The sequence below is a fragment of the Oncorhynchus keta genome, chromosome 34, assembly GCF_023373465.1.
Source record: "Oncorhynchus keta strain PuntledgeMale-10-30-2019 chromosome 34, Oket_V2, whole genome shotgun sequence".
Classification (NCBI taxonomy): Eukaryota; Metazoa; Chordata; class Actinopteri; order Salmoniformes; family Salmonidae; genus Oncorhynchus; species Oncorhynchus keta.
The window spans coordinates 38019980-38033666 of NC_068454.1; the positions used below are offsets into that span (position 1 = coordinate 38019980).

General features: G+C 40.0%; 2 protein-coding genes and 1 long non-coding RNA gene across 3 annotated transcripts; 1 reads left to right on the top strand and 2 right to left on the bottom strand.

Annotated features, from left to right (window-relative positions):
- Positions 1 to 223: 223 nt before the first annotated feature.
- LOC118367078 (plasma membrane ascorbate-dependent reductase CYBRD1) lies at positions 224 to 3559 on the bottom strand. The gene is made up of 4 exons (XM_035750089.2): positions 2660 to 3559; positions 1834 to 2042; positions 1213 to 1367; positions 224 to 1098 (listed from the first exon to the last, which is right to left on the bottom strand). Exons 1-4 carry the CDS (start codon positions 2850 to 2852, stop codon positions 813 to 815), a joined length of 843 nt encoding a protein of 280 aa, XP_035605982.1. The 5' UTR covers positions 2853 to 3559; the 3' UTR covers positions 224 to 812.
- Positions 3560 to 4099: 540 nt separating this feature from the next.
- Positions 4100 to 10176, bottom strand: dcaf17 (ddb1 and cul4 associated factor 17). Its single transcript, XM_035750088.2, has 14 exons — positions 9780 to 10176; positions 9589 to 9692; positions 9391 to 9481; positions 8881 to 9017; positions 8645 to 8723; positions 8416 to 8505; positions 6629 to 6736; positions 6391 to 6493; positions 6114 to 6256; positions 5565 to 5674; positions 5330 to 5414; positions 5092 to 5175; positions 4799 to 4954; positions 4100 to 4607 (listed from the first exon to the last, which is right to left on the bottom strand). Exons 1-14 carry the CDS (start codon positions 9897 to 9899, stop codon positions 4491 to 4493), a joined length of 1527 nt encoding a protein of 508 aa, XP_035605981.1. The 5' UTR covers positions 9900 to 10176; the 3' UTR covers positions 4100 to 4490.
- Positions 10177 to 10489: 313 nt separating this feature from the next.
- Positions 10490 to 11497, top strand: LOC118367079 (uncharacterized). Its single transcript, XR_004822070.2, has 2 exons — positions 10490 to 10600; positions 10700 to 11497. It is a non-coding gene; the product is annotated as an uncharacterized LOC118367079 (long non-coding RNA).
- The last annotated feature ends 2190 nt before the right edge of the window (positions 11498 to 13687 follow it).

Below are 13687 nucleotides of genomic sequence, written 5' to 3' on the forward strand. Positions count from 1 at the left end.
TGCCGATAAAGATAAGTGTAGGTGGAGAGATCATTTGAGAGAGATGCATGTCCAAGTCCTGATAATTTATCTGCGCGCAATACTATGATTTGGATTCAAGAGGGTGGACAATTCCATTTACCCTACAGCAAATATATTTGAAAAAACAAAGACCTACTAATCATAATTCAACAAAAATATATAGAGACATGTCTACAAACATTCAGCTAATGTTACAACTTGATCATTTGTAAAATATGCTTTAATTTTATGCCGCAATTATGAATTTCTCACTGTATGAAACCCCAGGTACACAGTGCATTGAACAAAGTAATGAGGAACTTTGTTTGCCCATTATTGCCTTTAGGTAGGCCTATATGTAATATTACATTATATATTTGGATTATAATGGATTCACCTCTCACATCCCTTCCCTAAAGATGTGTTGATTCTGTAATTGCTCCCTTAAATGAAAATAAAAACACTGAAGAATACAGTATGTAATCGTTATAAAAGCTATACAAATGTAAAGAATATGTATTTGATTATTATTTTTCTATGCTTCAATAGGCTAGTGTAATCCTTTATCAAATCATTATTCAATGATATCAAATTGAGCTGTTTAATTTATTTGTAAAAAATTACAAAATAAAAAACTGCTTAATTAAAGGTCAACATTCTGGAAAGGTTGGGAACAATTCCTCAAGGTGCTATTTGGAACAATAGTTAATACAAAGGTTTACATTTTCTTTGGGACTGCCAGAACAGTGGATCCATGCAACTTTTTAAAGCATCAACAAACAGACAGAACCAGCAGTTGATTTTCATGTTACTCAGTTGACCTGTCCTGAGTCCTCCAATTTACCACTCCTTCTTCTGGCATCTCCATTGCCTTCGGGGTCAATCGGGTCAGTTTGTTGTGACAGGGCAGTGCCCATTTTGGTGCCAGCTGACCCATCCCTGTAAGTTGGCAGGGAGCGCAGGACCTGCTCACTGGGGCGTTTCCAAGAGGGGCGAGTAGCGATCCAGAGAATTATTGCGCCAAAAACGACTATCAATACTCCCAGCACATTCACAAAGTTGGCCTCTGGGGGAGAGTCCTTGTACTTGGGATATTTCCTGAGAGACAAAGAAGAGAGAGTTACCTATAGCTGTAATATTATTTTACGAAATGGGGTCTCTAAGTACCCAAGTTTAGTATATTTCTCGTATTTCCTGCCTTGTAATACTTACAGGCCAAAAATGAGCTTCTCTGTGATGCCCATGAGTGCTGTGGCTATGACACTGGCAAAGATGAACAGGCCACTGTAGACGTGCAGGGGCATAAATGCTGCTCTCAGGTATATCGGGGTGATGGGTATCAAGTATATACACACTCCCAGAACAAGCTGCTCAGTAAAAGAGGAAAGATCAGGAAACTCTGTCAAGCATTGTAATAAAGAATGGCATGTGGTATACCTACTGTGCAATAAAATGCACTTCATAAACAGTCTTCACAAGCATCCATGCATAGAACTCTAGTTATATAGTAGAGGGAAAAAGATTAATAATGCTTTATAACCAAGCTTTATAACAATGTAATAGATATTATGAAGCAATCATTATGGACAGTCCTATAGTGTAATACTAGCTCACATTCAGTGCTTGACTTGGGAAGGAGCTCACCGGAGCAGAGTACCAGCACCTCAAATATTCTACTGTTTGAGCTCCTGTTCCTCTTCTAAAATATTAGCTCAAAAGTATTGTGTACTCCTGCCCCTAAATATAAACAGTACCGGCACCCAAAATGAGTACAATGACCTATTTCAGTCCAAGTCAAGCACTGGCTACATTATATATTTGAGGTGTGCTTACCTGTAGTGAATATAGTATCACTGCTGCTAGCCCCACCCAGCTGTGCAGGCTATACATGTTGGGGATGATTTGTGCATTGTGGAAGTCAAATACTGCTACCAGAGATATGACAGCGAAAATGAAGGCCAATATGTTTAAGCCAGCATGAATAAACTTCATCATTAACTTGCTGCACTTCCAGGTCCATGGCAACCTATACACCACAATGGCTGAAACAGAAAAAAAACACTTATTCAACTTATTAATCATGAAAATGCTTTCACTTCACAGTAATTGAATGGGAATAATACACCTTCTGGGATGTGCAATTCCTGCTATGAATACCAAATGTTGCAACATCCTGGTTTGACAGAATCGCTGAGGTATACTTCTATACTTCTTTTTAACTAATGTAAGTGCATACCAATCAAAGTTGCTGTGTCATTCAAGTTAATTAGGCTACACTAAAGGAGGTACTTCACGTGAAATATTGCAAATGATTCTGGAATGTACTTTTGTAAATTATCAAAGGGTGCTATTGATTTAAGCTCCTCAGTCAGTAACTTTACTCCGAAATGCATCAGGGTAACAAATTACCATAGAGCACCTATTTGTCTGCAAAAAAAAGTCAATAACAGGCTATTTCTACTAAACATTGACACGTTTCATAACAATGTATAATTCGTTCAATAACAGCCTTGCATAGCAATCTGTTCCAAGATTGATTCATTCCCAAACTTCACTGCTTGTTGAAATAACTTCACTTTTGTATGTATTGACAGACCTCCATCGCTTCAGATTTTACTGAATGATGTATGTACAGAAGAGAGAAAAACAAACTTCTCACCAATTCCCTGCATAAAAATGAACCCGGTAACGATTAAAACAGGGTGCCAATTGAATTCCGCAAATCCTCCATCCCATGCTAAACCTTCCTTGAAGTAGAATACCCATCTCAAAACAAAAATTATCGACACAAAACCAACGGATACAGCGGCCGACAGCGCGAACAGGAACTGCTTGAAATTCTCCATCGCCATCTCCGACGAACGCAATTCAACACTGGACTAGAGGAATTTCAAGAGGTTACTCAGGGGGGATGGGTCATGACTCTTCTTCATAACAGAAGGTCTGAATGTTTTTAACTACCAGTTTTGTAACCGCAGGTTGTTACAAAAGCGCCAGACACAAGTTATTGTGGAAGCCCATTCCCGCCACCATTTCTTAAAATATTTTTTATGTCAATATTAACTCGAAATTTCATGGTATGCAAGTAAAATTTTTGAAGATATGTATTCGAAATTACGAGATATGCAAGTAAACATTTCTAGATACTAAGTCGAAATGTTGAGATAGACCATAATCAAAGGATATGTTTGTAGCATTGTGTGGTGATTTCAGAGGTGGCACCACATGTCCCAAAGCCAGTGGTGGTGGTGGGATTGTTGTTTCCTGATCTGGATGGTTTACCTAACCAGGTAAAACTCTTGCCCCTAGTTGTAGACCAGTGTATGACAGAGTTCAAAAGGTACTTGCACACAAACCATGAAAAGGAATAACCCAAGGAGGCCAAGATGCAAAAAATAATACAAAAAGGGTGGCAGTGCAAGGTGTTAAAAATAAAAATAGTAATAAAGTCAAATCAACTCTTAAAACGGTTTGATATGGGCTGTTACGGGACCAGATTTGTTCTAAATCAGGTCAGATGTTATTAAAAACTCCTGGCCCTAGGGAGTACTTATTTACACAGAAACTGCTATTAGACAATATAACAAACAGGTCTGAGCTTGCATCTGTAATTAGAGTTACTCACACAGTATGTCTTCGCTATTGTGTTGATTAATTCCAGTCAATCATTTTGGATAGAATGGGTCTAGCCTAGCCACCCGAAGAAAAACAAATAAATGGGCCTATTTTAGACTATAAATACATAGCTTGGGCTATAAATACATGACGTTACCACTTCGTTTCCCTTGGCCAGAGGGGATCAGAGCACACAGGCTTCTCTAGGCTACCTGCAGCTGTGGTTAGGCTACAGTTGATCAGACTAAAGCACAGATGAATTGTGCACGAGTTGTCAAATCATGAGGTAAATCAGTCTAAAGAACAATACTTTGTCCTTCTTTTCAACGCTTTGTGTCAATATTTTTTATGAAGCCGATTCAAAAGTGCTGGGGACAAATTCCAGGTTGCCACACATTTGCCAGCAGCCTTGCTCTGCGGATCTCTGCAAAGGAGAAACATGTCCTCAATTTTGAGGATACAAAATGTTTGACTTCCATGCATCTTGACAATTATTTTTTTTATTTTTGGGTGGCAGGAATGTGCTTACATGCAGTTAAAAAAGATCAGAGAACCTAAATTCACAGCTCTTCTCAGATGATCAAACATGAACAACTATTTTTATCAGTTAATTTAGAAATGTTGTGGCTTAATTCATATGTCCTAAAATATAAAATGCAGAGGTAGCCCAGTTAGCCAACAGTTGTATTGGAAAAACTATTTCAGACACTTTATTAGAGTACCAACAACATCTTCAAAATAACAGAATGACAACATGTAGTCCTTATTGGGAAAGAAAGTATAAAAAATAACTAGGAAAACACATTCAACAGGGCTATTTACTTGAGGAATCTTTTTGACTAACATCATTAGCAATTGGAAGGATTGTCTCAACTTCACTCATCTGCTTGTCCACGACTGATTTTGTAGACATGGCAGCAGAAGTTATTATTCTTCGTCTGTTCAATATGAACAATTGTATCTCTGTCAAAGAACAGCTCGTGGCTGTAAGTCTGAAACAAGAAAAGACAATACATTAATAAATAACATGAAAAGGAGAGATTTCCCACATTCTCTTCCTCTACAGTGGCCTCGTTCGACCATTGTGATCTTGCAAGCTTACATTCTGTTTAAACAAAATGAGAGTGCAGCGGTCAAGATGGCAGATCAGGCTACATTTACACAATATTCTAAAAGCACTAACCACATCCCATGACTCCACAAGTGGAACCCTCTTCAGTAACGCTCCAGTGTTGTTGTCATGGAGTCTGACGTGGGCCTTCCCCTCATCCTCTCTGTGGGTCACCTCCACAACAGCCAGAAGGTCAAGCTCATCCTCATACTCCACCATCCGGAATGTCTTTGAAGTAGCATGTTGCAAGAGGCATCAACAAAAACACTCACCAGCAATAACCAATATGCCTATATATGCCACTCAAATGTTAGTAAAAGTAATTTAGTCAGGATACAGTCTAAGCCTAATCCTTTAGAATCTACCTCTCGGTCTGGGTCATCATCCAGCTGATAAAATCTTCTCTTCACTGTGCGGCCTGAGGAAGTGACATTGATCTGGGAGGCAGCCTATGGTGGATAGAAGACGAGAGGTTTTATGAATCCATCACAGGAAAAGCAGCAATTTCCAGCCTTCTATCATAATAATGGAGAAGATATATCTCATTTAAAATGTATTATGACCCATGGTTAAAAAAGGTGCCAAAATACTATGTTAACTCACATTGTCTCGATGAGCTGTGATGGAAAACTCCTTCACTATATCGAACTGTGAATCACTCTCCAGTTCACTCAGAATCTTCAGCACACTGGGGGAAAGTATTTAATATTCAGTAAAGGCAGAAGAGAAACGTTGTTGTGTGAAATCTGACTGATGAATAGCACTGACCTAAATACCATAAAGCTGCAGTGTAAAGCATGGTCTTGTGGACAACTTTGTTGGGGGGTTTTAAACTCACTTTATGGTGCTAGGTCCAACATGGATGATTCTTCCTGAGTCATCAGGGTGGAAGTAGATCCAGTCAGACTCCAGAGAACAGCACTTCATGTCTTGTATTCCATGCTTTGCCTATTTACAAATGCGTACAGTGGGAATATTACAGATATTGACACTGGGTATGACAACTACAAAACACTTTGAACCTTAACTGGATAATTACTTAGCAAAAGCTTACATTTAAAGCAACTTAGTACCCAAAAGTATTTGTGAGCCACGCATAAATTGACTCAACAACAGTGGTGCTGCCAGCACCATGCTCCAACCAGCTGAGCCATCTAAACATCCTTTTGAGGATAATTTGTGTTTGAGTAATACGTTTGTTGTGTCAGTTAAAGACAATGCCTGTCAAAGACATCTGTAGTGCTCCGAAACTGACATGCTCAAATGGCTCTGGCACACTAGCAGCAGGATACTTAATATGCTTAAATAGTCTCACAATTCAGGAGAGACTTATTTGCGACTCATTCAATGTGTAGTGCATAAAGATAGATATGTACAAGTATATTACCAGGGTGTTATCCTTGAGAGAGCAGATGCGGTACGACCCCTGGTGCTTCTTATGGGGTAGGGTGAAGATATAGTGCCATGGATGGCCTCCGATCTGTACTCCATTATCGAAGCATGACACCTCAAACAGCACTGGGGGACATTCTGCGGAAAAAAAAATGAGAAAAAAAAAAAATCACTAAGAGTCCCCTGAGGCAATTCTGCAGATGGATAGACAAATGAATGGTTGGAAAATCTGAGGGACAGAAAGATGGATAGACAGATAAACAATCACCTACCATTGATGTGGATATTCACTGGAATGCCAAATGGAGCTTCTCCCACAGTTTTACCGCCTTCTGAATGACACTGCTCCCCAAGAACCAATTCCGTTCTTATGTACTGGCAAAGAAGAAGAAAGAACAATCAATAAATGTTTTTAGAAATAATGGAACATACAGTATGTAGACAATCTGAACATTTTAAGAAGCATGCATTAAAACAACTTAAATGTTATTGTTAATCATAAATTCACACCTTATTCAGAATGTCTTCAAAGCTGTAGAGCTTCACAGTCTTGGTACTGTGAGAAACTGCAAGGACCCCTTGGGACAGAACTACATCAATGACGGTGCTTCCAAATATCTGAAATGACAGAGATATACACAGTGCTTTCGGAAAGTATTCAGACCCCTTCCCTTTTTCCACATTTTGTTACGTTACAACCTTACTCTAAAATGTTTTAAATAGTCCCCCCCCCCCATCAATCTACACACAATGCCCCATAATGACAAAGCAAAAACAGGTTTTGTGACATGTATAAATAAAAACTGAAATATCACGTTTACACAAGTATTCAGACCCTTTACTCCGTACTTTGTTGAAGAACCTTTGGCAGCGATTACAGCCTCGAGTCTACTTGGGTATGACGCTACAAGCTTGGCACACCTGTATTTGGGGAGTTTCTCCCCTTCTTCTCTGCAGATCCTCTAAAGCTCTGTCAGGTTGGATGGGGAGCGTAGACTTCAATTCCGGGCTCTGGCTGGGTCACTCAAGGACATTCAGAGACTTGTCCCGAAGCCACTCTTGCATTGTCTTAGCTGTGTGCTTAGGGTCGTTGTCCTGTTGGAAGGTGAACCTTCACTCCAGTCTGAAGTCCTGAGCTCTCTGAAGCAGGTTTTCATCAAGGACCTCTCTGTACTTTCCTCCATTTATCTTTTCCTCGATAATGACTAGTCTCCCAGTCCCTGCCACTGAAAAACATTCCCACAGCATGATGCTGCCACTACCATGCTTCACCATAGGGATGGTGCAAGATTCCCTCCAGACGTGACGCTTGGCATTCCGGCCAAAGAGTTCAATCTTGGTTTCATTAGACCGGAAAATCGTATTTATCATGGTCTGAAAGTCCTTTAGGTGCCTTTTGGAAAACCAAGCTGGCTGTCATGTGCCTTTTACTTCTACGTCTGGCCACTCTTCACTGATTGGTGGAGTGCTGCAGAGATGTTTGTCCTTCTGGAAGGTTCTCCCATCCCCACAGAGGAACTCTGGAACTCTGTCAGAGTGACCATCAGGTTCTTGGTTACCTCTCTGACCAAGGCCCTTCTCCCCCACTTGTTAAGTTTGGCCGAGCGACCAGCTCTAGAAAGAGACTTGGTGGTTCCTAACTTCTTCCATTTGAGAATGATGATGGAGACCACTGTGTTCCTGGGGACCTTCAATGCTGTAGAAATGGTTTTGTACCCTTCCCCAGATCTGTGCCTCAACACAATCTTGTTTCTGAGCTCTATGGCCAATTCCTTCGACCTCATGGCTTGACAGTGCATGTCAGAGCAAAAACCAACTGTGGGACCTTGTAAATAAGAATTTGTTCTTAACTGACTTGCCTCGTTAAATAAAATAAAAATATATAGACAGCTATGTGCCTTTCCAAATCATGTCCAATCAATTGAATTTACCATAGGTGGACTTCAATCAAGTTGTAGAAACATTTCAATGATGATCAATGTAAACAGGATGCACCGGAGCTCAATTTCAAGTCTCATAGCAAAGGGTCTGAATACTTATGTAAATAAGGTATTTCTGTTTTTAATACATTTGCTAAATATTTTACAAACCTGTTTTTGCTTTGTCATTAAGGGGTATTGGGTGTAGATTGATGATGATTTTTATTTATTTAATCAATTTTAGAATAAGGCTGTAATGTAACAAAAATGTTAAAAAGGGAAGGGGTCTGAATACTTTCCCGAATACACTGTACAACATATATGTCATTACAAAAATACATTACTTAAAGAAACCTTAAGAAACAAAATATTGCATACACTTTTGTTGATCTCCAGAACGCCCACAAGTTGCAGGGGGAAAACACGGAACACAGCAAGGTACAGCAAGGTGTTTTGGTTGAAACCTGCCTGTGAGAGTTAGGATAGGAAATAAGTGAATACTTCTCAGATTTCACCAGTCACAAAGAGAAAAACTACATGGAATGGTTCTACTTTACAAAGGCAAATTATAAGATGAATGGGCATATCAGACTCGTGGAAACCACACCTGTCTTGCTGAAGATGTCACTTTATTCTGAATGGACTTGACATAAAATGTCTCCTGCGATACATCCCAGCCAAGGTATCTGATATAGAAAAAATGTGTCATGTTAAGTAAAATCAGCGGTTACCTAAAACAAGAGGAACCCCAGCTCCACAATAATAATAAAAAGAGATCTGTTGGGTTCATGATTTGTGGAGGACATTTTAATTGTAATTAAATCACATACAACTGCCAATTACCTGAACTTGTGATGTGGGGACAAGTAAACTTTCTCCAATTGTTGTCCTGTCACAGCTGAGAAGCGATACAGCCAATTATTGCTAGTCAGGGCCAAGAGGCTAGGTTTTTGATCTGACGGTGTTGGCAACCCTTTGTCCTATGAGGGTAAACATAATGATGGTTAATTAGGATAACACTAATACAGCACTCTGTTTATAGCATTTCTACTAATTTACAATTACATTTAATATACTTTATTCATCCCCAAGGGGGCAATAATTCAGAAATAGGTATAATAGACAATAAAACATGCCTTTTATAAATACAAAATGCAATACAGTGCAGTCCATTCACTATTCTATAGTCCAATAGTCCATAAGTCCACAGTGATGCTGACGATGTAGATGTACAGAACTAAAAACTGGAAGTGATATCTATTGACCCCTTAGGAATTCTAAGCTGTTGACACCTGTTACATTTCTATACAGCAACAGTGAACTGGCTATGATGGAAAATATTAATTCACTTACAAGAGGGCACTGGCATAGCAATGCATCTTCAATCTTCTCCGCTTTGGACCGCTTGGGTAATTCATACAGAAGTTGTGGCTCAGATGGAAGGCTGGAAATGATATTTTTTCAAAAAAAAAAAAAGAAGTAACGGTACTCATGTGATGAAACATAACAATGCCATATAATGTAGTTTAAAAAATAAAATATACACATTACCTACTGAAGCAACACTGATAATTTTCAAAATATATCCTCCCACTCTCATAAAATATAGTGGATTTTGAGGACTTGGTCCAGACTTTGGTGAAGTCTTTGCTGTCCTAGAGTACATTAATAAAAGTCATTACTCAGGTTTATTTTTGTGGAATTAATATATTCAATTACTTAATACATTGCACTTCACATACCTGGAGGACAATACCCCTAAGAATCTTCAAGTTGAGTTTTGACAAAGTGCCAGCATCAAAAATGCCTCTCGATCTCAGGTCTAGGTAGGTTGCAACATTTTTCCCTCTCAGCTGAGGCATCACTAGGAGGCGCTCAATGCACAGTGGCTGGAACACTCCACACAATAACACCAGTGTGTCCAAAACAAAGCAAGCGCAGTTCAACTGTTATCCACGTCGGTATTCGATACTTCCAGCCATGTCAACGATTCATTTACAACCAATTACTACGTATACAAAAACTTCGTCCTTTAGAACACGATAATTAAATAGTCATAACTAACTATCACGACTGCTAAAACGACGTGTCCTTAGCATCAGATACACAGTGATCGCAGATAGAACGAGCCATATATTTCACCGGATGTATAAATGTGAAGCATCCGGTTGGCGTTTCCGCTCACTACCAAATATGGGGATGAGAGGAAGACCAGCAGTCAACAGTGGGAGACGATAGAGCGAGGTGGATTTTGACTGGCATTCTTCAGATTATCTCAACGATGAAACATTTGATCTCCAAACCGTTTTCAGTTTCCAAAACTAGAATCTGTAACAAACAGAGTGGACTGCGTTTTGTATACGTTACCTTTCGCCAAACTAAACAAAAAAAATGTAAATCGTTTAGGAGGGCAAGGGCGAATTGAATTACTAAACTTCACATAGTAGGCGTTCCGCCCCACCCTCCTTCTTCTTTGGTGTAAGAGCTTTTGCGACAATTACGTGTGCATTCCGCCACCTACTGTACAAGTGGAAAATAAAGATCCGAAAGGGAAAAATGCGGGGTAATTATTAAATAAATAAAAAATATATATATTCCATACAAACTATCAATAACGACATTTTTTAAAAACTAAATCAGCCTGCTTTTCTGTTTTAATCAGGTCCCTCCACAGGCCCAGAAGGATCCTGTGATGGCTGGACATTTCCTGGCGACAATAGTCCTTGCAGTGCTTCTGTGGTTAAGTCTTGGAGGCCCAAAAACTTCTCAGCTGCAGATATAATGATGTCCGCTTTCTTGGACTTCTTGGACATTTGGCCAGTACAATTAATAACTGTGGCTATAAATGGTACAACATCCACCTTCTTCACAATAAATGTATCCAGACCACTTGATTGAGATATACAATATCTTATTCAGAACTCTCTTCACCGCCTCCACATAGGAGATTTGCTGTACAGCCCTGATCCTTGACACCTCAACCTCTTTCACTCTAACAGGGCACTCAGGGAATTCGGAAATGTGATCCCCGTCACAGTTGCAACATTTTACATTCAACTACTCCTGATTGTCAATGCCAGAGATAACACCTTTAACTGGTGCCCTGCTCCGACAATCAAAGCTGTCCACTTCCTGCGTTGATAACTTTGCGAGCCACAATGCATGCTCCTTTTGCTCTTTTGATATATACAAGATATCAACACCATACCGCTCCTGGTTACTGTTTCTGTATGATATGTTAGATTAAAGAATAAAGACAGACACAAATGTCAAGTTCAATAGCCATGTTCAAGTATTGTACAAGTCCCAGGGGAACAGCCCAGCTAGTTGATTACCTATCAACTAAACTCCGTAGCATCATCCTTTTCAATAGAAAGTGCTAACGTAACAGCACAACATTAAGTTCTTAACAGGCAATTCATAACAAATGAAAATACATTACATTTTCTTTTTACTTCAATTGTCGTCTGCCTCTTTTTGTTGTTGTTCTATTTAACAGAGGACAGGTTAACACGGTCCCTTGCGTACAAAGTAAGCCTGTCTGGTGGCTTACACAGCCGACCCACCCGTGAGTAAGTATTGGCTCTGACAGGGGTAGGATTAGGGCCACGGCTGGAGAGCTTGGTGGGGTAGAAGCCTCACCCTCAGTTGGCTCATGTCTCAATTCTGCAGCTCTAGACCTTTGGCCTGGGACTGTGTATGAGTGTATGGAGTGCAGGCATTCTTGTACGTGTAGTTCTTGAGGGCACACTTCAAAGTTGTGATAGAGTGACATGCCACTGAAACTCAAAAGTAAAATATGGCAATGTCAAATCAAATGTTATTTGTCATATACACATGGTTAGAATATGTTAATGCAAGTGTAGGGAAATGCTTGTGCTTCTAGTTCCGACAGTGCAGCAATATCTAACAAGTAATCTAACAATACCACAACAACTACCCCAATACACACAAATCTAAGTAAAGGAATGGAATAAGAATATATAAATATGTAAATCCCTTCATATCTGATGAAAGCAGTTGAGTGTAATTGTATGGTTTAATTTGCATTTTGATACTTGCTTTGATCACTTTCCCCCAATTTTTTTGTTTCATCCATTTCCTTCCTAGCTTACTTCAGTTTATTATTTCCGAGTTCATGGTTCATCCAAAGAGGAAGTGGAATCATTTGTCATGTTCCATCTTTGCTTTTCAACGTTCTTTGATAGCTCAATGTCTCTTCACATGCATTTGCTCTCTCCGAAAGTGCACTACTACACTGAGTGTCCTTTTTCAATGAACAGAGGAGGCAATTTTAGAGACTCGCCATTATGATTAATCAGAACTTGATGGTACAATTTGGGTATACAATATCTCTCAAGAGCCCAAGTGGGTCATACCCAGCTTACAGTGGCCTCCTTGGGTTCTAAGCTGACAGTACTGATAACAGCTGGCTCCTTCCTGAACTACAACCCAGACGCTCTGTATAATCCCAACGTTGTCTAAACGCAAATAGGCGATACAGATTTGGGGAACCTTTGGAACTTAAAGGAAAACAATCCCTCAAAAACTGTATTTTATTGTATTAGTCCACCGTTGATACAGTCCCAAAATGTGTTGCATGTCAGCAGAGCTGCCAACTCTGGCCCCTCCCAGGATTTTGTGTTAAATGCTCTACAGCAAAGATTTCTTAGTGTCCAACAAGCTTTCTCTACCCTTAACCTTGTTCTGAACACCTCCAAAACAAAGGTCATGTGGTTTGGTAAGAAGAATGCCCCTCTCCACACAGGTGTGATTACTACCTTTGAGGGTTTAGAGCTTGAGGTAGTCACCTCATTCAAGTACTTGGGAGTATGGCTAGACGGTACAGTGTCCTTCTCTCAGCACATATAAAATCTGCAGGCTAAAGTTAAATCTTTGTTTCCTCTATCGTAATTGCTCCTCTTTCACCCCAACTGCCAAACGAACGATGACTCAGATGACCATCCTACCCATGCTAGATAACGGAGACATAATTTATAGATCGGTAGGGTAAGGGGGCCCTCGGGCGGCTAGATGTTCTTTACCATTCGGCCATCAGATTGGCCACCAATACTCCTTATAGGACACATCACTGCACTCTATACTCCTCTGTAAACTGGTAATCTCTGCATACCCGTCACAAGACCCACTGGTTGATGCTTATTTATAAAACCCTGTTAGGCCTCACTCCCCCCGATCTGAGATATCTACTGCAGCCCTCATCCTCCACATACAACACCCGTTCTGCCAGTCACATTCTGTTAAAGGTCCCCATAGCACACACATCCGTGGGTAGCTCCTCTGTTCAGTTCGCTGCATCTAGCGACTGAAACGAGATGCAACAAACACTCAAACTGGACAGTTTAATCTCCATCTCTTCATTTAAAGACTCAATCACAGACAATCTTATTGACAGTTGTGGCTGCTTTGTGTGATGTATTGTTGTCTCTACCTTCTTACCCTTTGTGCTGTTGTCTGTGCCCAATAATGTTTGTACCATGTTTTGTGCTCCTACCATGTTGTGTTGCTACCATGTTGTAGTCATGTTCTGTTGCTACCATGATGTGTTGTCATGTGTTGCTGCCTTGCTATGTTGTTGTCTTAGGTCTCTATATAGTGTTGTGTTGTCTCCCTTGTCTTGATGTGTGTT

Excerpts from the sequence above, each read along its gene's own strand:
- LOC118367078 (XM_035750089.2), bottom strand. The coding sequence starts at position 2,852 with ATGGCGATGGAGAATTTCAAGCAGTTCCTGTTCGCGCTGTCGGCCGCT. Across the intron at positions 2,043-2,659 it reads CATTTTTATGCAGGGAATTG|CCATTGTGGTGTATAGGTTG; the intron begins GTGAGAAGTTTG and ends TTTCTGTTTCAG. Across the intron at positions 1,099-1,212 it reads GAGAAGCTCATTTTTGGCCT|GAAATATCCCAAGTACAAGG; the intron begins GTAAGTATTACA and ends TTTGTCTCTCAG.
- dcaf17 (XM_035750088.2), bottom strand. The coding sequence starts at position 9,899 with ATGCCTCAGCTGAGAGGGAAAAATGTTGCAACCTACCTAGACCTGAGA. Across the intron at positions 9,018-9,390 it reads TGCTATGCCAGTGCCCTCTT|GACAAAGGGTTGCCAACACC; the intron begins GTAAGTGAATTA and ends TTACCCTCATAG. Across the intron at positions 5,415-5,564 it reads GTTGGACCTAGCACCATAAA|TGTGCTGAAGATTCTGAGTG; the intron begins GTGAGTTTAAAA and ends ACTTTCCCCCAG.